Below are 25,456 nucleotides of genomic sequence, written 5' to 3'. Positions count from 1 at the left end.
CACATGCTCGCTCGAGCACACTTTCATGCACTCATACCCGCACGCAGACAAACACTTACACACACACACACACACACTTCTCTCACTCACTCACTCACTCTCCTTTTCCACTTAAAATATATATAATAGAATTGCAATAGGTGAGAAGAATGGCGGCTTCAAAGAGTTGAATTATGGCAGACTAAATTAGTGATTGAATTCCCAATGGAGACAGTGAACTCACTTGATGATTTTGTATTTTCTGCCCTGTTCGGAAGAGCTTGCCCTTTACCTTACCATGGAATAACGTAGATTTTCTTTCTGTAGTTGAAGGAATGCATCACCCTCTTGGAGTCTCAGCTAGATGCTCAGATGAACTCCGCCAGCTCAGTGTGCCAGAACTATTCACAGGAAGTTGAAAGTGTAAGTGTGAGTTTGGGTGATGGAGCAACGTGCCGCATACGTTAAAGCAGATTCAGTCTAATGGACAATTCACACAACTTTTTCTACGAGTAGTTTTGCCTTACTCAGTTCAAGTATGCCTTGGTCATGAATGTCCAGGAGTAAGACTAACCCACTCATGATTTTTATGAGCCAGCGTATCTTGCTCCTCGAAACTACTGAAAGAAGAGTTTTGTGGTATCATGCCTGGTTTTCACTGTAACCATTGCTTTAAATGGAATTAGAACATTGGAATGTTGGAAGCTCTTATAATGGCTGGAATAAGCCCGGAGTTCCAACATTCCAATGTTTCTTTGTTCACAGCTCTGGCTGTGAACAAAGGCTTCAGGGAGCCTGAGGGAATTTCAATCACCTCGCGCTCCCTAAAGCCTTTGTTTAATTTGTTAGAGCGTTCTGCCCTCTAGTGGCAGAATGTTCTAATAGCCTTATAGCCCTTCGTAGCTGGGCTGTACCGGCTATTAAAGTCCAGCTGCCTTGTTAAAGTCCCTCGCCTTCGGCTCTGTCCTTTAACGCTGCAGCGGGCCTTTAATAGCCAGAATAGCTGCTACGGCGGGCTATAAGGCTATAATATAGAAGTGCTGGTACTCACTCTGCTGGGTACCTGCTTGCGCATGAGAAGTGCCAGTACTCTCCCATTAAATTGCCCATTTAAAGCACTGACTGTAACTCGCACATAAGGAAGAAGTAAGGCACAGATACTCATAGAGAAATTGTTGTATTTTACACAAGCATTAAACTGTGCTGCTCAGTTCTTCCTACAGTTCTACTTGCCTGAACACAGCAAGAGTGGGGGGAGCAGTATGACATGGTTGCGGGATGCTGACTGCCCTGTTAAACCAGGTGGTAATTTCTAGGGGTAAAATCATTGCACAGAAATAGTCACACTTTGTTAGACTCTCGCTTAATAGCACAGTATCTGCACAATTGGAAAACAATCTTGGCTAACAGTGTGGCAAGTAGAAATATATGTCCATATGCACATTAACCCGAAGTATCCCTCTGTAAAAAAAAAAAATCTGAGACTGTTATTGAGTTGTGGTTTGAAACTGTATCATTGTAAAAATAATATGAAATACTTCACTTGATGTTGCAAGTTTAAGGTAATACATTGTCATTTTTAAAGTTACGGCAGCTCCTTCAAGATTCGCAGGAACAGCTTGAGTCTGCAAAAAATGAAGCACGGAAGCAAAGCAAAGAACTTTCTTTGGTAATGTAATTTCCTGTTAACAATTTACGCAATTATAACACAATTTTCACTCGGTTTTCGTTTGCTCATAACAGCGACACAAACTGACAGATTTTTGCTGCACTTTCGAAAGCGTTTGGGATGCCCAGATACTTGGGTACCAAAAGCTGTTAGGATTGTAATATGAACTGGATTTTTGTATAATTGGCTTCTACCAGCAAATTAGCAGACTATACATTTTAGCACTTTAAATGCTAAAGTTTTTCTCCCTCTGTGCAGAGCCCTTTTCTATATTTTGGGTAGATACAAGTTAAGCCTTCAGAACATTTTCTACATATGGGGGATTCTAAATGTACCCCTTGGTTTGTGGTGCCTCCTGAAAGAAATTAAAAAAATAGCAAAAATGTGGAAAAAGCCATGCAAGTAAGATTTCTTGCCATCAATATGGCATCAAGTTTGTTGTATGAAGATCGCTCATTTGCAGGAGTAGACTGAACTAATACAAAATCATTTTTACCACAGTTTTTGTATTATTCTTAGTGGGGGCTGATAGTTCCTAATTTTACCATTACTGTCCATTTTCATTGTGTAGGGGGAAGGATAATAAACATAGAAAGCTATAAGTTTCTGGAAAGTAGACACAATTCTTAATCCAGCAAGTTGTCATTTATGTAGATTGCTCATGGTTTTTCACACACAAATTAATTGTTGAAAAGAAAAATAGTGAGAAAGCAGTAAAAAATATAAGTCTGTGTTTTCATCAGTTTTTTTCACTAAAGGTTGATCCATAAAAGTGATCTAAGTTAAGTCTGTCAGATGCTTGTTGAGATACATAGTGTTTGTTTGTTGTCAAAAAACACACTATTCCCAAAGGCATCAACCAAGCTGCAGCTCACAGTTTTTTTTATTGTAGTTCAGCCATTCACCAAATTAATTTGAAATACCCAAGAGCACATTATAGAAATGTAAAAATTGCTGATTTCAACAATAAAGATCCTCTGGATGGAAGTTGCTGAGGTATTTGCCCCGCAATGGACCACTGAGTGCACCACCTTGCTAAGGCGGGTGGTTAATACCTTAGCAAGAATTCTGACTTCTAGGGATTTGGGTGGATAAAAACCACAGTCCTATAGGGGATAGTCTGGCTTAAGGATCACTACAATTGTTTCCATCAGAAGGTCACAGGGAAGTCTTCTCCTTTCAAATGCATCCTCATACATCACCAAGAGGTGTGGGATCAATAGGAAAAAGTATCTTTTGAAGAGCTCGAAGGGAAAACCCATTTGGGCGCAGGGTCTTCCAGTAAGGCATAGACGAGATTGCTTGCTTGATCTCCTCTGCTGTAATTGAAAGATCTAGGTCCTTGCTCTCTGCTGCCAAAAGAAATCTCAGGGGCAGATCCAGATGATAGGATGATATCGCTCAGTGGGAGGAGGTTCCAGCCGAGCATACAGAGTTTTAAAGTGCAAGGCAAACTCCCTCTCCAGGTGGTCTGCCCCTCTAACTGTTATCTGATTTGAGGTCCTCAGTTTGGCCACTGAACTGCCGGGGTGGTCAGTAGATGTGAGCCATAAAAGCAGTTTGCCTGCTTTATCTCCCATCTCATATGTCCTCCCCTGAGACTTGAGCCGTCCAAGGTGTGCTGAAGCGAAGAGCTTCCGTAGTATTGTTGTCGTGTGGTTCCTATCAATCTATATTGGATCTGCGCGTTTTGACAACATAAACTGTGCGACTGGTGTCCAGACTGTTTCCAAACACTCCCGCCGGATATGTTCACCAGTATACCAGCTAGCTCACAGTGCAACTATGAACCCCACTTACCAAGAAGAGAATAGTTTCAGGCAACTATCGAACAAGACAACCCCTTCCCCTCGGGGATTGTGGAAACAGTACTTTTCGCTCAGTCACTCTTGCTCACTTTTGTCTTCAGATGGATACACAGAATAAACGATGGGAACGTTTTCAATAAGCATTTATTGAACCAGCGTCATTCTAGTGTAAAATAGTTGTGCGGCCACAACCAAAAGACAGAAACAGATGTAAACGATTCTAGGCACCAAAAGAGTAAATGGATGGTAGATGTCTACCATAATGCTAAAACAATAGATATTTGCAGGTATATCAATGCATGCCAATAATAATGCATACTCCTACGATGCTAACCCTAACTAGATGCACCTAAATATACCTAGCATGTATGTAGGTGTATAGCCAAGAATCGCCCTAGGATAAAATCAACCCCATTACCTGGTGTGAGAGAACGAAGGACCCCGACTCGGTCTCGAGAAGCACACCACGCGAGGGGTGTCAGACCACTGCGTGCTGAAGTATCAGCGTGCAGGAACCTCAGCATCTTACGTCAGTGTGTCAGCATGGAAGCCTTTTCTCCTCTGCCTGCCCCAACAAAGATATGGTGTTTATATACCCAAAAGGTTCCCTCAGGGGTTTTACCTTGCTGTGTCATGTTGGCCGAGGATGACGAAAGGGATGACCCTTATACATAGTTATTATGCAGAAGATGGTAATCCTGCTGTGATTCTGAGGAATCCTCATGCATAATAAATTTGGTTAGTTTTGGGGGGAACCACACGACATTTATGCATTACCTAACTAGGTAAAAGGTCAATACCAAAAACCATTCTGTAATAAAATGGCAGGGAAAATGTAGGTGAAAGGTTAGGTGACTACCCAGGCCTATCTTGGGGTACATTACAAATCATAACAGTGTGAAGCGGGCCTGATCAAGACTAAGTTACATGTCTGTTGCAGGAGAGGCCAGCATCGCATGGTCTAGTTGTGTGATCTCGCTCTCAACACGGAGCAGCTCACTCTCCCTGTGTTCAGTTTTCCAGCGGATGTATGAGCAAGCCCATCCTCTAAGGACTGTTTTGAAACATAGCATGGTTGGTGAGAAGACTGTACCGCTTTTAAGCTAAAAGTAATCAATGATTGTAGTTCAGAGCTGTTCTCTAAATTCACCATCCAAGATGTACCAGGCATTTGGCCACCCTGGTCACTGACCCACCGCCATCCACTTTCAGCAACACCAGTGAGTGATCCAAAAGGCCTCTTGGGAGAATATGCATCTGGTTGATGCATCTCTTAAGAAGGAATCAGGAAGTAGTCTATTCAGGAAGCAGTACCATGTTGGGAGGGGTTGTATGTATTTTGTTTTTCTGGTGTGTTGTGTTATCTCCAGATGAACAACAGTCCCAGCGCGTTGGCCCATATCCGAAGGAGCGTGGACCGGGGAGCCTGTGAAAGAGAAATTGTGCCGTGCAGTGGGTCTATCACCACATTAAAATTTCCGCCTTTCGGTGTAAAGCTCGCTGGGATGGTAGTTAAAAGTTATGATAGTGCCTCCACGGTCTAGTTTAGTAGGTGTGTGGGGCATATACACTACCAGGCAACCATGCCAACCCCTCCTTAGCCCCAAATATCATCAAAAAGCGCTCAAGGGGGTCAGTGTGGACTTCATGTACCACCAAGGGGAACATTTTCCTGTACAATATTGCCACTCCTCTAGTGCCCCTAGTGTATCCCGAATGATATAACCTCGAGAAGCCATATCTTCCTAAGAAGGAACATTCTGTGCCCAGCAAGTGTGTCTCCTGCAACATAAGAACCACTGGATGTGGTCTTTTAGCATAGGCAACGGTAGCCCCCTGTTCAGTGTTCTAATTCAGCCTGTTCCCATTCCAAGTGACTATGGTGTGCCCCTCTCCCGAGGGTCCCGCAGCTGGGACTGAAACCATTGTAACTGGTGTTGCAAGATGTGTGTCTGAAGGTGACCTGTGTTAAGTCCGGCACATTGAATATGGTAAAAAAAAAATAAGGAAACTCAATCAAAACCTTGATTTAGTGCTGCAACCAGCAACGACCGAACACCCTTCCTCCCTAAACCCCCACCCCCATGACGCATCTGTCGCCCAAAGAAAAAAACTCAACAGTAACACCCAACAATATAATAACAATTCAGGGGGTAGGTTTGCCATGTATCACCAATCAACGCGCTGTGTCCACAGGTTATGGAAGACACAAAGGGCCCAAGTGGCCAATGTAGACCGTTATACCTCCTCCTCTGCTTGTCTGGGAAGCCTTCTAGTGACGTCGGTCGTAGTTGCTTAATACAACATCATCTCCTCTGATCTGTGTCTTTGCCTGTTTTCTCCTTGTGCGCCGGGGTAACTGTCGCCATGAGGTTGTGGCTGGGTCTCTGCATGGGGTAGCTAGAGGTGAGTATCGCCTGACCAAAGTTTGAGTGTTGCTCTGCCAGGACAAGGCTTTCAATGGGGTGTCAAATAACCATGTTTTGTCATTGTAGATGTTTTATATAGCGCAAACTAGACCTGAAGGTATCCGAGCACTTTACATGAGCACCAGTTACGTTACAGACGGACACATTCATTATTTTTTATTTTTTTTGGCACAGGGAGATTAAGTGACTTGCCCAGAATCACAGGAGGTTGAGCGTCTGTCGAGACTCGAGCCAGGTTCCCCAGCTTCGAGGTCGACCACCCTAGCCATTAGACCACATCCTCTCCCCAAGGTGCACTGGGTATTGCAGTATATACTTAACTTGCATAGCTCTGAGGTTCTCCTTGACCGCTTGGATGGTGCGGTGCTGCTGCTGAACTTTCACTGTGTAGTCCAGAAAAAACACAACCTTGGCCCCACCACATAGCAGTTTGCCCAATTTCAAAGCTTCTCTGAGGATGACATCTCTGTCCACAAAGTTTAGGATCCTTGCAATGATTGGTCTCGGGAATGCTTATGGGGGCGGCCTTGCTGCCAAAGACATTTGCAAACGCTCCACCAAAAAACATGTACACAATTCCGATTTTGGTAGCCATGATTGGAGCCAGTTGGGTATGAAGCTGGTGGGCCAGGGCCCTTAAATACCCTCAGGGACCCCAACTATGCAGATGCTGTTTCTTCTTGACCTGTCCTCTGTCCTAGCTTCAAATTGCCCCACCCTGTGTTGGAGTGCCACAAGCGTGGTTGGTAAGGTTTTGATCGGGTCTTCAACTTCAGAAAGCCACCCCTCCTCCTTGGTTACCTGCTCGACTGTGTTGCAGAGGTCCTTGCAGAGCAGGGACAAGTCTAGACTTAGTATGCCAATCATGCCCTCCTGTGAAGTTCTCGAATCTTGAATGGCCTGGAGTATGGAGGAAGCAGAGGCTGTTAGAGTGCTGGCAAGCAATGACCCCTCCACGTGGCTCTCTTGTTCATCCACCATGAGTCAGGTGAACTTGTCTATCTTCCCCTGCGTTGGGGTTGCCGTTCTATTTTTGCATATGGTGTCATGTAAGTCTTTTAAGATCGACTGGAGTAAATTTGTGGACCTCAGTATGGGGCCACCCCCCAGGAGTCTTATCCAACAAAATGTTCCACTGTCCACCGCTAATGCCTCCTCTTCAAGACTGGCCGGCAACAACTCTGGCTTGCGGGGGCCCAGGCCGTTCACATGGTGGTCCCCACTGCCAGCATCACTGCCCAGGCCCACAACATTGTGTTCTCCCAGGGAGGTGGTGGAGGCTTCTCACCTCCAGTCTCGACCTCATATCGCAGCGCTGCCTGGAGATTCAAACAGTTGCTGCAAAATTGGGCGCATTCACCGCCTGCCACGCCCCTCAAAGGTAGGCCGGTCAGACACTGCTAGCCCCAACTCACACCTCTCTCTCTCTCTCCTCTGGTTCCCTCTGATGCTGGTGGCACCAGCGTGGCTGTATCGGCAAGGAGCCACAGCTTTAGGCCCCTTGCTCTCCTCTGGGAAGGTCACTGGTCTCCAATCAGCGGTGCCTGCTCCTCTCACTACGTGGGCTTCTTGTTGTAGGTCGGCACTCCATTCAGGGACCCACGACCAGAGGAAAGGTGATTGCTTGTGCCTGAGGGAGACAGCAAAACTATTCCTTGTTTCTCCTCACCAGCCTGTGTCCACTAGCGCAAGCTTATGCTGGATTGCACGGAGGTCGGCAGTGAAGTTCTGAATTTTTGGGCTGCCATCTTTGCCTGTTGACCATTCACATATCATTCTAATTCTACTCGACTTTGTAAATTGAATTCCATATTGCACAGAACCTAAATTCCTTGAATCAGCCCTGCTTTTATGACTGATCCAGTTTTAATAACATGAAACTGTTCCACTGTCAGTTGGTCATTGTATCCTACGGAAAAGCATTGATACAACACTTGTTGCACACAACCTTTTATTATTACACGGATATTCATGCCAGTTTGATTCTGCTGTGCTATAGCATTAGAGTGAGATATTTTCAGTGATTATTCCTTAAATTTTACAAACACTAATGTTCAACTGAATTTTAGTTAAAAGAATTTTTTTGGTTACAACTTGAAAGTTGCCCAGTAATGTTTGAACTGCTATGTCACTATACTATTTTCAATATTCTGCAAACCCTCACATTTTATAATGAAAGTTTTTTTTTATACTTGATCATTGTTATTGGCACCGTAAAGGTATGCCGGGCACCGACAGTTTCATGTATTGAGCAATGCTTGCTGATCCTTGTTTCAGGTCAGACAACATTTGAGTGAGATGAAGATTCATGTACATGAAGAAGAAGTAGTTGTGTCACAGGCTGCCCAAACTGAGCAAGAACCTGGCGAGGTTAGGGTGGTGAGACATTATTTTCCCAAGTGCTTGGTCTCACACTCTGCATGTGCATGAAATTTCACTTTCTTTGTTATGACTTGAACCTTTTTTCCCCATAGTTTCAAGCTATTTGTATATATGTTTCATCTGTAAATATTTCTTGTCCCACATAATTGAGTGACTCTTATAACACCTTTACCTAACAGCATGATTACGTTCAAGACCCAATAAAGATATTAATGGGTTTTGAAACTTTCATTAAAAAGTATGTGTTGAAAGTTTACTTGTTTCTAGATCAACATTTGCAAGCATATTAATGAGTACAAGTTTAATTTGTGGTTGACCTTTCTCCACTTAACCATTGTGCATATTGCCAGATTAAGGCACAGCAATTCTTTCAGTTAGGAATAACTGATCAGTGATTAAAAGTTATGTTTGCTGCTTCTGTAAATTGCAGAGGGCAGCCTATGCCTCTCAAATAGATTGTGATTTTTAAATGTAATTATTGATAGTTCACATTTTCCTGTTTGACATCTTTTAACAGCTATTGCTTTAGCTTTCCTAATGCAATGTCCTCAGTAGCAGGGTGGATAAAGAAGGAAAAATGAGCTGCACTGTTAATTCAGTTAACTTGAGACTGAGTGTTTTTTGAGATCCAAAACTAATATATAAGAGAAAGACCCAAAAGGTGACAATGAATTAGGACAATAAAATGCAAGATCGTCCAAGAGCTCCACAGATGTTCAGTTGCAACAACCCATGAGAATTTTCTGGAAATTTAGAAGGCAAACCAGTGATAGCTTTTGTGGATTAAATGTTTTCTTTATATATTTCAAAACAGCCATTCTACATAGAATGTTTAGAAGAAAATCTTACTTCAATTACTGTTCTTAAGTTTTGAGGGGAAAACAAATCGCAGTGTTTAATAATCTGTGTTGATTCATTGTCCCCCAAAACTCCGCTCTGCATGGTGGCTAATGGATCCTTTTTCAAACTATGTTAGTTCTATTGAGATTTGAGTTTTCTCTTTTTTCACCTGCATTATGGGATTATTGGAGCATTTGTGAATTTTGAACTGGTACTATGACAATACACTTGATGCTAGACCACAGCTTTCTGGCTTCAGTACTAATCACCAGCCTAATATAGCTGTTGATGATGATGATTGGTGATTGGCTCTTAGAAAATCAATTGCATCTCAGTACTTAATGCAGGGTCAGAGTGAAGCCAGGATGGCTGTACAGATTGGCTTCCTGGCTTACAACGTAATTAACTCTGGAAGATTCAAATTTTTCCCTAAATCCCTAGTCGGGTGATCAATCCTTAATCAGTCTTTGTTGGTTATTCTTGAGAACAGATTTTGTCAATCTTTACCTACATTTGTGATTTAGTATGTTAATGTGGTCTCTTTTAATAAACGCAGTATGAAAATCGTAAATCCTTATTGGGGAACTCTGGAGGCAAAACTTGAAAATGATTAAGGTTACCATTCTTGGACATTCGTTAGCACATACCAGATTCAGTGGCTGTAGCCGAGTTGATTTAAAAAAGCGCTGTGAGGTGTCACAATATCATTAATTTATTTTGGTCGAGATAGGATGGCCTTCTTGTTAATGACGGTTGCTTCTCTGGTGGTCTCTTTCTCATTTCGTCCTACTGCGAAAGCAGCAATACATCCAAACAGCCACTTTAAATAACATCAGTTTGCTGCATTTTAGAGCCACCTGCTTATCACTAGAAAATCAGCAGCACAAACTAGTGCTGGTAAACGAATATATTTCTTTGTGGACCATGCTACCACGGCTATACATATATGAAGAAATAATACAGCTCCAAAAAAATAATCATTGGCAATGCCTTTTGGTCTTGCTTACCTTTACATACAAGAGAGACTGATTAACATTGCCAGCGCTTGTTAATGAATGCTAACCAGTCACTGATTATTTTAAAGCAGTAGAAATACCCATTGAACTATTGAATCCACTACTTACTATATCTACATTTTCTGTTGTCACTTACTTGTAATTCACTACTCCCTGCTTTTGTTTCATCCTATTAGGTCCTTTCTCTTGCTACAGCAAAAAAGTTAGTAACACTGTAGACCTATTCCAAGTGTTGTGATTCAAACTATTGGATAAGCACAATTTTTAAGATTAAGCCTGCAAACAAAAAACACATCCTTCAGGAGCTTCCTGTGTCTAGTCTCAATCGTCAAGGAACTTGCCTTATGTTCATTGTGGTAATCCATAGCAGTTTTTTTTAAAATATTAAAATTCTTCAAACATCTTTTTAGTAATAGATGTGCCTACAAGGAAAAACATGTATTGCACTTTGATATATTGGTTTGCATGTTGACTGTGTTTTGTTTAGATATTATTTTTCTCAAGGTATTTTTGCTTTTGCTTAGTTGAAAGCACATCTGGAGCAAACAGAAGCAAGTCTGAATGAAGAGCAAACGCTTAGGGAGAAATTAGCCGAAGAGTTTGATGAGGTACTAAATGAAGGCATTTGTTGAATGATCCTGCCTTGATAGTTGTGTTTTGTTAGTATGCACACAAAGTAAATGTGTAGATTGAGAATTGTGTAAGTTATGATTCATGTGTTAGTAACAGTATTAGAACTTTAATCATGTGAAATGGCTGCTGTATTGGCTTATAGTCTCCCTTGTTATAAGGTGATATTTTGTTGACACATTGCTAAAGTGAGGTCAAAAGGTGCTGTAACCATATAACTCCCATCCAAACCTAGACCGCATTGTGGTGTGTTGTAATGTAATGTTTGTACTTCTAAAAGTTGATAGTTTTTCATCCGTGAATGTCAGAAAAATTAGAAAGAAAAGATATTGTCCATAGCGTGCCTTGTCCGAAAGGATGGGCCGTGTACTAGAATTGCTAACTTCTCTGAAAAGCATCTAGAGCAGTGGTTTCGCACACAGAAAATATCCAAAAACCAAGAGATTAAATATCCCAGTATGTATTGCTGTTTCTGTTTTACTTTGGGTCATGGCATTCAGTACACATAATAAATTGCAACCAGCGTACGAGAGGTACCACACCATGTTAGTCATGTCTGAAAACCAAAATCTCAAGTGTTTGGCACCTTTTTTATTACACTCACTGTAAACAAATTGCATGCTAAAATGGTATAATGCAGACATTCTTCGTGAACTTCAAAACCATACGTACAATAACTTCGTAACATGCATTGTCTGTGTAACCCAATAAAAGGTGTGGAAGACTGGATTTCATTGTTTTTAAATAGCTTTTCTGAACTTCTTTTAATGTTCATATCACAAGACCTAATTGTCAGGGGACGTTTTTGCAAATAGCACAGAAGCAATACATTAGTTCCTTCTGTGTCACTCAGTTTCTAATGTAGCTGCTACTAGATATGTAATTGCATTAAAGATGTGGTGTGTGTTGCTCCCCCATGTTAAGTGTGCACTAGTTCGTTGTAACAAAAAAGGCAATTCCCATTCATGAGTCTCTTAAAAATCTATGAACATGCTTGAAAGTTGAATGTAAAAAGCCTCTCGAGTTTTCTGATATTATGTGCATACGGATGAAGATTGTGTGCAGTGTGGTTGTGTTTTTTGCCCCGTTCTCATTATTTGTAATTCAATTTTATGAGATCATAGCAATCTACTTGTCACTTCTATTGATCCTGCTAGTGCTTTTATTTATTTGAAATCTGTGCCCTCACTTGCTTATTTGCCTGACACAACATTCAAGAACAAACTGTGGCAATCTATAAAATGAAAAAAAGGGGGGTTGTCAATTGACACATGGTAAGAAATCATCCCATGAGTAAGTGCTTGTTTAAAGATCTACCACCCAACTAGACAGTTTTTTCATGCTTTCCCAGCTGATCTAGAATTGATGGAATGTATCCTTTCGACCTCCTCCTACAACTTCGTACCCAGCAACCTTATTGTTTGGGAGGATCATCTCCACAATGATTATGCTCAAGTCCTGGATAACTTGTAATCTTCAAACTGATCAAAACTCCTATGAACAATGCATGCTGCAGGCTAGATCTGCTTTTCTCACCAGTTCAAACACCAAGCAACACCAAGAGCCAGCTAATGTCCTGCTATGTCATGTCATCTTCGCATTCCCTTCACAGTGCTATATGAATTCCCATTGAAGGTTACCAAACTGCCTTTTTTGGATAAGAAACCGTAACATATCCTGGTTATTGACATTGTTCACTGATCTTTCCCCTTCCTCCACTGATGATCTGTTAATCATCCTTGGTCATCTCTACCAAATCCCAATGCTACTCTTAGTTTGTGGTGAGGTAGCCTTGGCACTGCAGTAATTAGTTCTCTGAGGTGCTCCTACTTCCGAAGCAAAGGGTCAGAGCCCTCAAAAGGTGCTGATCGAACTGAGCATGCTGTAGATACAGCACTGCCATTTTCAGAGGTAAAAATGCCCTCCTCTTTTCTCACATTATTCAAATATTCAATTATTCTACAGTACTCTTTCAGAAGTATTTAGAAAGGATCATAGTTATTCCTAACACACCAGAAGTGCACCATCACAAAAGCTGTGCAAAGACCTGACGTCTTCCTTTAGCTTCTTCTTTAGTTGTAAGAATGTTGTGAATCAGGCCAGTGTTGGCCAGTATGCTGCTACCTTGATTCTGACTAGTTTCAAAGATCACCACCTCAATAAAACACCATCAAACAAAACGGGCTGCCACTCACCTTAATCTTTACAATGGTAAGCATCAAAAGTGACATTTTGGGAATCTTGCTATATGTCACAAGATAGTTGGTGCATCCCTAATGGTCTGGCGAGGTCAATCAAAATATAAACTTGCTTTGTGAGCCCACTTCCCCAAACAAACTATAGCACCTGCCAAACTAAAGATCCGTCTTAGGCTTGCAATCTAATGCAAAGATCTCTGAGTTGGTATTGACGTCTCGTTCATTCTACCTGAAAACAAATACACTCCCTAATAACATGCCGTCGGGTTTTAGGCCTCACTGGGGCATTGAAATGGCCATGATGAATATCAGGGAGGAAATGCTGTTTGCCAGAGATCATGGGCAAGTATGTGCCTTAAGACTTCTTCGTCAGTTGCCGACCTTTTACACCGCCAACCATAATATTTTAATTTTACACATCCATCGTGGAGCCTTCTACAAGCATTTCAATGATCAAGTCTGTCTTCTTACACTGTTCCCATTAGGCACATTTACAATCTGTTTTTTGAAACAAGTGGTTGGTGGTGAGCCTCAAGCACCCTCACTCTCACCATTCATCTTCAACATCTCATTACTATCTCCAGCAGTCTGATAGTTATTTATTAAAACAAGACACAGATTTGATTCAGACTCTGAATACATCTGGAAGTTTATGTCCCACCAATGAATGCCTCTCTTATGCACAATAATGGATGAGTTTGTACATATACCATAACTTCATACTCCACACACAAACCTCTTTTGCTCTGAAAGAATTGTTAAAGCCTCTCAGACATTTTGTCCAAGTCCTACCTTTGAAAGCTTTCACACCGTTGAGGAGTGCACATGCATTCTTCTGCTTCAAAATCCTGCCTAGTAGATTCAGTCTTAAATCTTATAGATTCCATATTAGTTTGCATTATGTCCGTTTCTTGAGTTCACTGTTACCACAATGCTGTCCTGACACTGACAGTGCTGAGTAGGAATGATTAAAGAACATCCGTTAGAGTTGAAAAATGTAGGTTTTAAGAGCTTTCCTAAAACAAAGTATTTTATTAATTCCTGATAGCTAAAAACAAAATTGTTAATCAAGATGTTGATAATTCTGTGAAAAAGGAGAAGCATCTAGCTGAAAGTGTCTCGTCTCACTGAAGATAGTGTACTGTTGTTAAAAGTATTACACCAGTATAGAATAAAGAATTTTTTTTAATGATACCATGCAATGTAAATCAGTTTACTTCTAGGAGAAATCATACAATTAATTTTAACAAAAGTGCATAATGTTTTTAATCGTGTTATTCTGAAGTTCGGTTTAACTTTTTTTTTTTATCCTGTCCTCACATGAAGGCTGCAGTATCTGCTTTCAGCATCAGAGACGAGTTGGCGAAACTGAGGTTTGAGGGAGAATTAACCTCTGACGTGGGAGAGGTTGAACAGCTAAAGGTAATTGTCATCTGCTAAATTAATGAGATTGTTTACATTTTAACTTTGGAGTGTGTGTTATATATAAATAATAGATCAGTACTAGTCAGTCTCTGTTGGGTTAACCAGGCATGAGGCTCAGACCCTTTCCTAGAATTTGCATGGTTTGTTCAGAATAACCATTTGCCCCCCCCCCCCCCCCCCATGTAATTTTGTAGGTAAGACTTGAGAAAGAAAAGAAACTAACAGGAGACTTGTGTCAAGCTGCTACCAAATTGCAACAGCTTTTGAAAGCTACCCAGGAACAACTGGCTAAGGAAAGAGAAAGTGTAAAGAAACTGCGAGGTCTTCTTCAAGAAACAGTCTGCTAGTTATTTGTTTTTTCTTCCCTACTAACTACGGTACACGTCCTAATTCTTTTTGTATTGCATGCATGTAACAAAATTTCAAAGGTCGGACACTAAAAAACTAAAGAAAAGAATAATGAGTTTCTTTAATTTAAATAAATAAAAAAAAAAAAAGAACAAAGTAATTGGAAATAAATGTTCTCTTTCTTTGCTCATTAATTTTTTTGCAGAAGAAAAACCCCTATAGTAAATATTTGCTGACAAGTTCCAAACAGTAAATACATATTTGGAACTGAGGCATTGTTCTTATTTTTAATCCAATTATGACCTTTCTATTGATTTTGGTTTCCGGTGATCTTTGACCTCCGCTAGACCAATACACTTTTTTTTTACTCTGAAGTAACACAGCCTCTGTGACTGCTCATTTTAGTCGTATGTTTTGGTATGTTCATAAGCAACGCATAGAATCCATCCAAATCAACACCTGATGCTAGAAGGACGAATTCTAAAGCATTGCTAAATTAAAAAAAAAAAAAAAACTTTTAGAGGTCAAATATTATCGGAAAGTGGTGGAGGGAATCAACAATCAAGACTTATAAACTAAAATAAGAAGCCGGGAAAACATTTTGTAGTTCTCTTGAACGAAAATGCTTAATCAGTGACTTGTATTGCTGATATCAATGTGTTCATAATACTGACCTCCTTGCAAGAATTAATACAGTGCTTTCAAGTTACGAGATGTTGTGCAAAGAAGGACTTCTGAAAAGAACATGCAGAACATTAGATTTTTGCTGGGTTTCCAAAATTGTGACTGATCTCCGCATATTCGCGTATTTCATCACAACAGTGGGGCACACTGAGAATAATACGAAATGCACAATATATTGCAGTAATAACAGTGATAGATTCATGTATATGGCTGTACAGATGAACTCCCCCCTTATGTATTCTCAGGGTTACAGGCAGTAATTACCAAGTGGTTGCTGCACAAACTAAAATAGAACTGTTTGGCATGCAGTGTGTGTGCACTATTAGCATAACAGAAGTGGTATCAGGGAGTTAGTGTGCCTTGGTCCTGATGAAAAGCCTATGAAGTTTGGCTTGAAACATGTTGACCATTTAGAAAGGCAGGCACCTTAATGTCTTCCCTTTCATTTCCCCCTTGTTTTTAACTATACCTACCAGAGGGCAGAATAAATAGTGGTTCTCCTACTGGGCAGGTATTTTTATTCTCACTCTCCATAAAACATTTCCACTCCTATTGTTTTCCACCTCTTTTACCATCTGGATACACCCAAAGTGCTCGTAGGTCTTAGCGTGCCTAATTCCACATCGGAACAGGATGGACCCGATGATGAAGCATGCCACCAAAGTGTAACCCTGGTGGGTGTGGGTTTTATAAGAAAACCTATATATTTTTTCCTTTAGGAGGGTTAGTCTTTTTGAAACAATTGGTCTCTCTGTTTTTCATTTGCACAAATAATTTCCACATTGCCTGGCTGTTCTACTAGGGGGTTGAGCACAGGTCAATTTGAGGTTTGCTTGTTCCTTACCCTGACTAGGATTTCAGTTGCTGCTTGACCAGGGCTCAAACCTGGTCATCCAGAAACCCAATTTCGAACATCCACTATACATTATAAGGATATCGAAAGTCATTCAAGACTTACTTTTTTTAAGGTCACAAAACGTGGAGGTGAACTGCAAATCATTTAAATGCTTGGTATGTGGTGCTATATTTCTTATTATACATGTTTCTCCTCTTGCTTTCTACCAGCCCTATGCTACATATGTGGTTGCATGTATTTCTGATGAGAGTCACAGATATGTGGAATACAAGTCGAATTTGACTGTAAAAGTAAACCTACCAAAACACCACTTGTAATTTGCTGTAAACAATGTAAATGGTTTTCATGTGATGTGCTGTGTAAGCCGTGTTTGAGATTAAGAATATGGAGATCAATGTCTCTTCTCCAGTAGTAGGTGTTTATTTACAGTTTTTGCAGAATAGCACATTTTCCCTTCAGGTTACTTCTGAGCCTCTGGCAAAATAAAGAAGTAGGGTGTTAGAGTCCATTTGTAGCATTGAAATACAAATATAATACTATTATGGTGTCTGTCAGACACAAAAAAAATAATTTTCAGTGAAAGCTAAAATAAAGTGAGCTGGAAAGCTCTGACTTTTAATGGTGTGAGTGGCGGTTGCAAATTAAGTTTCTGCTCAGGAAGCTGCCTTTTACATTGTCCCTTTGACGTCACAGTTAGTGTGATACATTATTACCACAGTATAGCGGTGCCATTTAATTATTACAGATAATTAACAAGGCAACGTTTGGACTGCAATAATCATGGTAGAAACAAGGGAAAACAGGGATTGCAGATTTCCATGTTACATTGTTTCTTTCTTTATGTAGGATGTGCATGGTTGTTCATTTCCAAAGGATTTAATTAATGGCTACTGTTTATGGCCGTGCTAACGGCTCAGGATATGCAAGTATGAGAAAGCTGTTGTTCTAACCTTTGTTTAGCTTTGTCATATCAAATTGGGATGAAACCTGGCCTGATTGTGGCACTGAGCACGTTATCTGACATACAAAGTGATCTAAATACATTTCTTTTCTAGGGGAGCAGTGAAGAACCAAAGGATGGAACATCTGTTTGATTCACTTACGAGCCTGGTGCCCACTATCAACTTACCATATTGCCTTACACATTCCTGAAATATATGCTCGATTGACTGTAGATAAAAGTAATAAAAGCTATTAGTGAGCCAGAATATTTGTTACAAAATAAAACAGTGCAAGCATGAATTTTTTAAAATGTTTTTTTAAAGACATTCGAATAGGAAAGCTCTGACTGTGTCAGTAAGCCAAAACCAAACCTCTACCCCTATGTATTAACTAAATACATAAATGTATGAAAAGGGATGAGCATGTACTTTTGTACATTAATCTGTGCAATTGTTTCTTTTTTGTTTATTTTGGAGCGAAAGGAAACCTGAATGTAAGGTACACAGCTGCAAGCAATTAAGATGAGCATCTTCATTTTTTGGATCTCTAATGCCAATAAAGCCTGATTGCAGCCAAGATGGTGTCTTATTTAATTTACTGAATTAATGAACGAAAATGCAGTGATGATGTGAACGACATGATTGATAGTTGTATAAAAATGGACATTCTGTATCGTTCTTCATAAATGGGAAAAGTAAAGTGAGGGCGCGATGAGATGAAACCTCATGTGCTCAAGCTCTCTGATTAGAGGGAAATTCCTTGAAGTTGCCACCCCTCAAGAGTACAGTGGGGTTGTCTTTCCCCATCCCCCAGTTTGCCAACCCACTGTCAGGATTGTCGTTCTAGCTGTCTTCCTCTCCTACACTCACATCTGCCCTTGTTTTTAACCCTCCCCCCACTGCCATATTCCTTTTCCTCGCAATAATGGCCTTCTCCTGTCTTGTCTGGTTCCACTCCCCAGGTGGACCGCCTAACCCTTCTTTTTCTCCCCTAATTTCTAAACTGCTATCCCTCCTTCTTGCACTGGCTACACATTGCCAAGACAAGCAGCAGGGCGACCAGCTTCTGCCTCCTACTTGTACTCTTTATACATGTTAAGAAAGTATCGGCCATCTTGTTAATCAGAGGGACCAGGTCTGACCAAACGGTCTGTATAGGTGGGAAGTGGCAGGCCTGGTTCATAAAGTCTGCAGGGTCCATGGAGCAGCAAGGAATCCTGAGGATTGGTCATATATCAGTTGAAGGCCCGGATGAGAGACTTATAATAAATATGTCTGTGCCCGTGGTTAATTGAAACTAAGCAGATAAGCTTGCAGCAATATCACCAGTTTTGGTAGGTATCAATCGGCTGGCACAAATACCACCCCCTCCCACTGTCCCTGAGCCCCATATCAATTGGTGGTATTGCCTTGTCTGTCAAATAATATAATCGAGCCACCATTCTCCTCGTGTTAGTGGTTAGATGCCCTAGTATCAAATGTGGGTAATCCTTAGACTCACATAGGAAGTTCGGCCACTGTGTAGAGGAAGCGTGCCGCAGCCTATAATATGCAAATAAGTCTAGGGCATTGTCCCTAGCGAGCAACATCTTTTCAGAGAAAATGCATGTGCCTACATTGTAGCTCGATTTCCATGAATGAAAGAGCATTGCGCCTATTATCGAACCAGGATCTTATGACCTCAGATTTAGTTCTGTTGATACCAGGTATTGTTCTCGCTTGTCTTCTCATATTTTCTAGATCTGTGCTCCCATACCTCAGGTTGGGGGCCTCTGAGGCCAAATATAGCTCTCTTTCACCACAGGCTCGCTTACACTTTTATCCTGAGTTTTAAAATGAGGAAAGGCGTGAACACCAGTATCAGACCACTAGCGTGTTGCTGCTGTACAAAACACATTTTGTTTCACAAGTGAAAGTTGTCGGTGCATTCAGGGGGTCTAGGCAAATCAGTAAGAGGACATTGCTTCTGAAAGTCTGACGGGGCTGAGGCAGAGCAAGCCAGAGTTTGGGGTTTATATCCTGCCCTAAGATGTACTGTGCTGTTGTCGCTGTTCTCCTCAGCCCTATTGCATTTTTACAATTAAAGGCCTGCCAGGAAACCATCCCAATTTCCATGTTGGGAATTCTGCTTTTATCTTATTTCAGGAGCCCAGTTTTTACAGGAAAACGTACAAGCACTTCGAAGCAGGTCGGTCCTCAACGTGCAGTATACACACCTGCTTGCTTATTTCCATTGGCCTTTACTGGATGATGCAGGTGTCACGTGTGCACCAGAACACTTCGCTGTAGACTTATCGATGCTTATGCCAATCAGCACCTATTCTATTTTTAGGTCTCGGGACCATCCGGTCTGCCGAAGGCAGAACCGGAAGTCGAGAGATTTAATGTTTTGGAGAAGAGGGGCTTGAACCCGCCCCTCTTCTCCCCTGTTCTCCATTGGCTGGCCTCTTCAATGCTGGCCAGCCATTGGCGAAGAGGTCCCGTCACTCCGATCAGGCCCCGTCCTTTTCGGATCGGGGGCGTGTTTTTTGCAGAAAGTCTAATTATCTCCTCCAGTCAATGGCTGGAGGAGATAACAGCAAAACACGCCCCCGAATCCAAAAACGACGCTGCGTTTCTCCGAGGCATTTCTGCTCTGCCTCGGAGAAAGGCGGTGGTGTCTTCCGGTACCCTCGGCTAACCTTACTTTCAAACTGGCTAAACTTACTTTCAAACTCCAGGGGTTGGTATGCGTGCGGGGGGGGGGTGGAGGGCGCAGCTATGGGATTGTAGATCTTGTTTATGTCTAACTCCGTGCCAAGCACCAATGTCAGTCATGTAGGCAAAAACATAAGCAGCAAAATATGACGGGGCGACAGTCGACATTTGTCCAGCTCGGTGTAAGACTGTGTAGCGCACAGAAACATGCCATTGACCCCCCCCTTTGCCACGCTGCCTCTACCTTCCACCTGCTTCTCAGTGTTCACTGCAGAGCTCTTGTTTACTGACCTCCGCTTCTTTCGAAAGGGGGCTGCCGCTTGCACCCGTCGCATCTTGTAAACAATGCAGGGAGGAGCCTAGAAGAGGCCGATTTTCTGCAGATCTGGTGGGACAGCGGCAGTGATATCCTCACATTATCGTAACTCTTTGCTTTTGTAACAGATGTGGCACGATGTATTGAGGGGGCCTGAGACCAGCGAGTCACCTCCTAGCTGGTAAGATAATACAAAGTGTTAAAATGCCCGGCGCTGGCTTCCTTTGCTATTTGCCGACTGTTCGGGGGGGGGGCTAAGCAAACATTTCGAGGGGGGGGGCTGAATCTTTAAACAGTAGGCAGAGTGGCGCTGATTTCGGGGGTGGGGGGGGCTGAATCTAGGCAGAGTGGAGCTGCGGGGGTTCTTACAAGGGGTGAACCAACAGCGAGGCCTCATTAACATGCAAATGGTCAGGCGCGGCTTTGTGTCTGCCCGGGAAGTGGTCTCATCCCGGGCTGCCACACACGACGGGGGGGGGCTGAAGCCCTTTGAGTTCAATGGGTGATGCGCGCCTGATCACAGGTAAATGCCGGAGAGAACGGGGTTGTTGAGCAGGGCCGGGCTGGCTTGCCCGGGCATCGGGCGTTTCCTGAAGCAAAAGTGCTTCACAGCTAACCTCCCCCATGACCCTCCAGCTGGTCCGACATAATTGCCAGGCCTACTTTGGGGTTCCAGTTCGGCCCTGTTGTTGAGTATCCTACCCAGGGCTTTAAGTGGGATAAAAAAAATGGGTGGGGGTGGAGGGCAGTGTTGCGCGGGGTCTATACGACTTGTATTTTGCTGTCTCTTTTGTCATTGCATCCAGGCATAATGATACAACAAGTAACATGATACCTACAACAAGTTAGGACTATTGGCTTTGTCAATCGTTGTTAGTTGCATAAGATAAATTAGCAGTAACTGTGGCTTGTATATAATATTGAAAAAGCATCCACTTGAAGCCCTAGTGACACCACAATGTTACTGCTCCTGAGTTTCAAAAAGAGACAACAATATAATCATGCAGTGGCTGAACTCGACAGATTAAGAAATATATCCCAAATTATATATAACAGTCGGTAGACGCATGCCTCTACAGTGTTCTCTTATATTTTGAAACCAGAATTGGTCAAGTTCGTATCCTTTCAAAGTTCCCTTTTCAAACAATCATTATCAATGCCAAGTCTGGCCCTGGCACGGTAGTGCGATTTTTGTTTAGTATTAATAAAATGTGACACTTCAGACAGCAGTTTCAGCAGAGAGGACAAAGAAGGAATGGGCATGGAATCCAAATACAGAAACTGAAACTTCTCTATCAAGGGGAAACATCACTGCCAAAGTTCAGAGCTTGTGAAAAAGCGACCAGCGAAATCACTTGCTAGTTAATGTTCGGGGGGGGGGGGCTAAGCAAAAATTTCGGGGGGGGCTGAATCTTTAAACAGTAGGCAGAGTGGTGCTGATTTGGGGGGTGGGGGGGGCTGAATCTAGGCAGAGTGGAGCTGCGGGGGTTCTTACAAGGGGTGAACCACCAGCGAGGCCTCATTAACATGCAAATGGTCTTTTTAAAGACCTGTGAAGTGCTCAGGCGCGGCTTTGTGTCAGCCCGGGTAAGTGGTCTCATCCCGGGCTGCCACACACGACGGGGCTGAAGCCCTTTGAGTTCAATGGGTGATGCGCGCCTGATCACAGGTAAATGCGGGAGAGAACGGGGTTGTTGAGCAGGGCCGGGCTGGCTTGCCCCGGCATCGGGCGTTTCCTGTAGCAAAAGTGCTTCACAGTTAACCTCCCCCATGACCCACCAGCTGGTCCGACATAATTGCCAGGCCTACTTTGGGGTTCCAGTTCGGCCCTGTTGTTGAGTATCCTACCCAGGGCTTTAAGTGGGATAAAAAAAAATGGGTGGGGGTGGGGGGCGGTGTTGTGCGGGGTCTATACGACTTGTATTTTGCTGTCTCTTTTGTCATTGCATCCAGGCATAATGATACAACAAGTAACATGATACCTACAACAAGTTAGGACTATTGGCTTTGTCAATCGTTGTTAGTTGCATAAGATAAATTAGCAGTAACTGTGGCTTGTATATAATATCGAAAAAGCATCCACTTGAAGCCCTAGTGACACCACGACAATGTTACTGCTCCTGAGTTTCAAAAAGAGACAACAATATAATCATGCAGTGGCTGAACTCGACAGATTAAGAAATATATCCCAAATTATATATAACAGTCGGTAGACGCATGCCTCTACAGTGTTCTCTTATATTTTGAAACCAGAATTGGTCAAGTTCGTATCCTTTCAAAGTTCCCTTTTCAAACAATCATTATCAACGCCAAGTCTGGCCCTGGCACGGTAGTGCGATTTTTGTTTAGTATTAATAAAATTTGACACTTCAGACAGCAGTTTCAGCAGAGAGGACAAAGAAGGAATGGGCATGGGATCCAAATACTAATCATGCATATTAGTCTGGGCCACTGGCATTTTGCGATGCTGCAGCGTTTTCCTCATAATTATGGATTTGCCAAACTTCCCAAATAATGCTCGCATAATAAATCTCGCTTTTGAGAGTGATTAAGCTATTGACATTGTAAATAACAATGACGTTTCTTTAAATGTTTTAAAAACATAAACAAAAATAATGTCATGAGCAATGCCAATAGCTCTAACTTTAACAATGCCGAGACCGTTGCATTGTAAATGCTTGTTGTCACTTTCTCCTAGCGCCTTGTTTCGCCAGAGTTTGAGCGCTACACAACTGGCAGGGCATACACTATGCCCTAAATCCCTCTTTTCCGAAGATGCGCATGCGGAATAACTGAGTTTTATATTTAACGACCTTGGAGTTTTCCTTTTGTTAATGTTAGAGGCTTCAGTCTTAGAAAAAGGAGCACCGACTGAAAAACAGACAAGTTGCCACCCATCTTCCAGAACCCTGAAAATGGCAAAGGCATTGGGGTCACACAATCGGAAAGTCATCCTCCCTTCAAAATGATTACTGTTTTGCAAAGTTTGGTACACGTAGCACCTTGAGGCTGCGCAGCACACCAAAAAGGTACAAATAAAAGAACTACTGTACACCACCCAACTCAGAAGGATGAAAAGCCAAGTCCAGGACATCAACTCGGAACCAGCGCAGCACCACCTCAGCAGCAAATAATCCCCAATGCAGCACCTTTTCAGCATTAACACAGCACCACATCGACACCAGTGCAGCCCCAGCTCAGCACCTGCACAGCTCCACACCAGCAGCAATTCAAAACCAACGCAGCACCACTTCAGGGGGGGGGTGGCACACTAGAGTTTCAAAGTACCTTCCTGGGACTACTGAAGGCTGGCTGGCTGGCAAAAGTAGAGAAGCCACAGATTAGGACAATAGAGGGCCCTTCGTGGAGGGGCTTGGAGGAAAGAGCAGGAACCGGGGGCCAGCGACTGGAGAGCTGACCTGACCCCCTCCACCCCACTCCCTCCATCATGTCCTGGAACAGAGTGAAGACACAGGGCCTCCTGGGGCCCCACTGCCTCGAACACCACAGACAGTGCACCATCCTGCGGTTTTGTTGTATGAGTCAAGTAGAGGTCAAGACCAGGGGTGCAGCATGAGAAGAGCATCAAGAACCCATGTGGCTGATCATCTGGTGCCACAAACTGGAAGACTGGGCTTTTCCCGTGGTCCCAATCCAGGAGTGCAGTGCGTCATCCCCCCCCCCCCCTCCACCCAGGAGACTCTGGTGAGTGCCCAGTTGGAGTAGCCCAACCCCAACATCTGGTGAGAACCTAGGGGCCCAGTAGTGTGTGGGATCTGCCCACGCTTCAGTCCTTACCCACCTAACATGATGGCAAAAGACAAAGCCTAAACCCCCAGACAAGAAAAAATGGTGTACCAAAGTGGTCGCCCATCAAGAAGCCGCGCAGTCACTGTGTACATGGCTACAGGGGCTACAGTCCTCCGGAGCGGCACTGGAAGCCAGAATTGGAGAGGTACGCTCCAAAGTAACATTGCTCTGTCAAGACCTACGGAATATCTCTGAAAGAGTGATCAAGACGGAGAACCGGGTTGAGTAGGAAGCAGTTAAGGATCTCCAGAGGGGGTGGCAGAGCTGTGCAGTACCAACAGTGATGTACTATGGCGCATTAAAGATGCCAAAAACAGAGCGTGCAAGAACAACCTACGCTTTGTGGGGTTTCTGGAGGGAATTGAAGGGACTAAGCGTGACCGTGTTCCTCGCCACATGGCTGAAACATATTATCCCACCCAAAAGATTCTCCACTTGCTTCATAATTGAAAGGGCACACCTGGCGCTAAGCTCAAAACCACCACCTGGAGCATCGCCCAGACCAATCATTGTGAGGTTCCTCAACTTTCTCGACAGAGCAAAACGCTTGGGAGAAACCAGACCCGATGATTCTAAAATCATGATCTTCCCAAACTATAGTTGTGAGGTAAAATGACAGAGAAAAACCTTAGACTCAGTCAAAGCAAAACTCAGAGCACACCAAATACAGTACATGCTCCTGTTCCCTGCAAAGTTGAAAGTCCTATACCTAGGATAAACAAACTTCTTTCAGGTGCCAGAAAAGGTGTGGACCTGGATAGAGGAGAGGCCTGTCTTGCGCTCCCTAGGGTTGTGAGTTTAGAAAGACAATTGTCACAGCGAGTAGAGACCAGGCCCAGAGACATATGACAGAGGAAAAGGAAGGTGGAATGTTGTCTGAGGCGCTTCGGAGGAGGAACTCCGTATGCGCTGTCAAGGAAAAGGGCGCACCATGGACCTATAAAGGAACCCTGACACAGGTAGGTCCAGGGCAACAGAAGAATCAGCCATCGAGATTCCCATACAGACTCATAGGGCCGGAATTTGTCTTCTGGAAACGAAAGTCAGCACCCATTGGCTGCTGAAATCCTAGCATTAGAACGTGATGCAGACACTGATCAACCACAGCTACAGGATAAACCAACGGATCAAGAACACACAAATGTATGAACTGACATTTTTGCTCTGGCCGAAGGAGCTGCGGCCATATACCCAATGCCCCCGACACTTGCTGTCTGCTACTTGGGACTCGGATCCAGAGGGGCTACACATGTGCTAGGTCCCTTGAGAATCTGACTGTTCATTCAGTTTGTTTTCATGTAGTGAGTGATTACGTACATAATGTTACGTTAACTGGGGGGGGGGGGGCGACTGAGCTGTCCTCTTATGCACAATTGTTTTACAAACATAAGGTTATGTGCAGTGAGGAGGTCATGGGGGCTTGGTTGG

At 42.9% G+C, this 25,456-nt stretch overlaps 1 protein-coding gene across 6 annotated transcripts in view; it reads left to right on the top strand.

The window, feature by feature from the left end:
* Positions 1 to 17,782, top strand: part of RRBP1 (ribosome binding protein 1) — a 250,849-nt gene extending 233,067 nt beyond the window's left edge. For 2 of the 6 annotated variants that reach the window (XM_085611754.1, XM_085611755.1), the window contains exons 26-31: positions 307 to 402; positions 1,565 to 1,648; positions 8,163 to 8,255; positions 10,648 to 10,731; positions 14,278 to 14,373; positions 17,320 to 17,782. In XM_085611754.1, coding sequence (XP_085467880.1) covers positions 307 to 402; positions 1,565 to 1,648; positions 8,163 to 8,255; positions 10,648 to 10,731; positions 14,278 to 14,373; positions 17,320 to 17,358 — 492 coding nt within the window. In that variant the 3' untranslated portion in view covers positions 17,359 to 17,782. Of the gene's footprint in view, positions 1 to 306; positions 403 to 1,564; positions 1,649 to 8,162; positions 8,265 to 10,647; positions 10,732 to 14,277; positions 14,374 to 17,319 lie in introns of all 6 variants that reach the window. The other 4 variants (XM_085611752.1, XM_085611753.1, XM_085611756.1 and 1 more) reach the window with 2 other exon arrangements.
* The last annotated feature ends 7,674 nt before the right edge of the window (positions 17,783 to 25,456 follow it).

This window comes from Triturus cristatus, chromosome 6 (genome assembly GCF_964204655.1).
Source record: "Triturus cristatus chromosome 6, aTriCri1.1, whole genome shotgun sequence".
Lineage (NCBI taxonomy): Eukaryota > Metazoa > Chordata > Amphibia > Caudata > Salamandridae > Triturus > Triturus cristatus.
The sequence above is the reverse complement of the archived record's forward strand: the minus strand, read 5'-3'. Positions and strand labels throughout refer to the sequence as shown.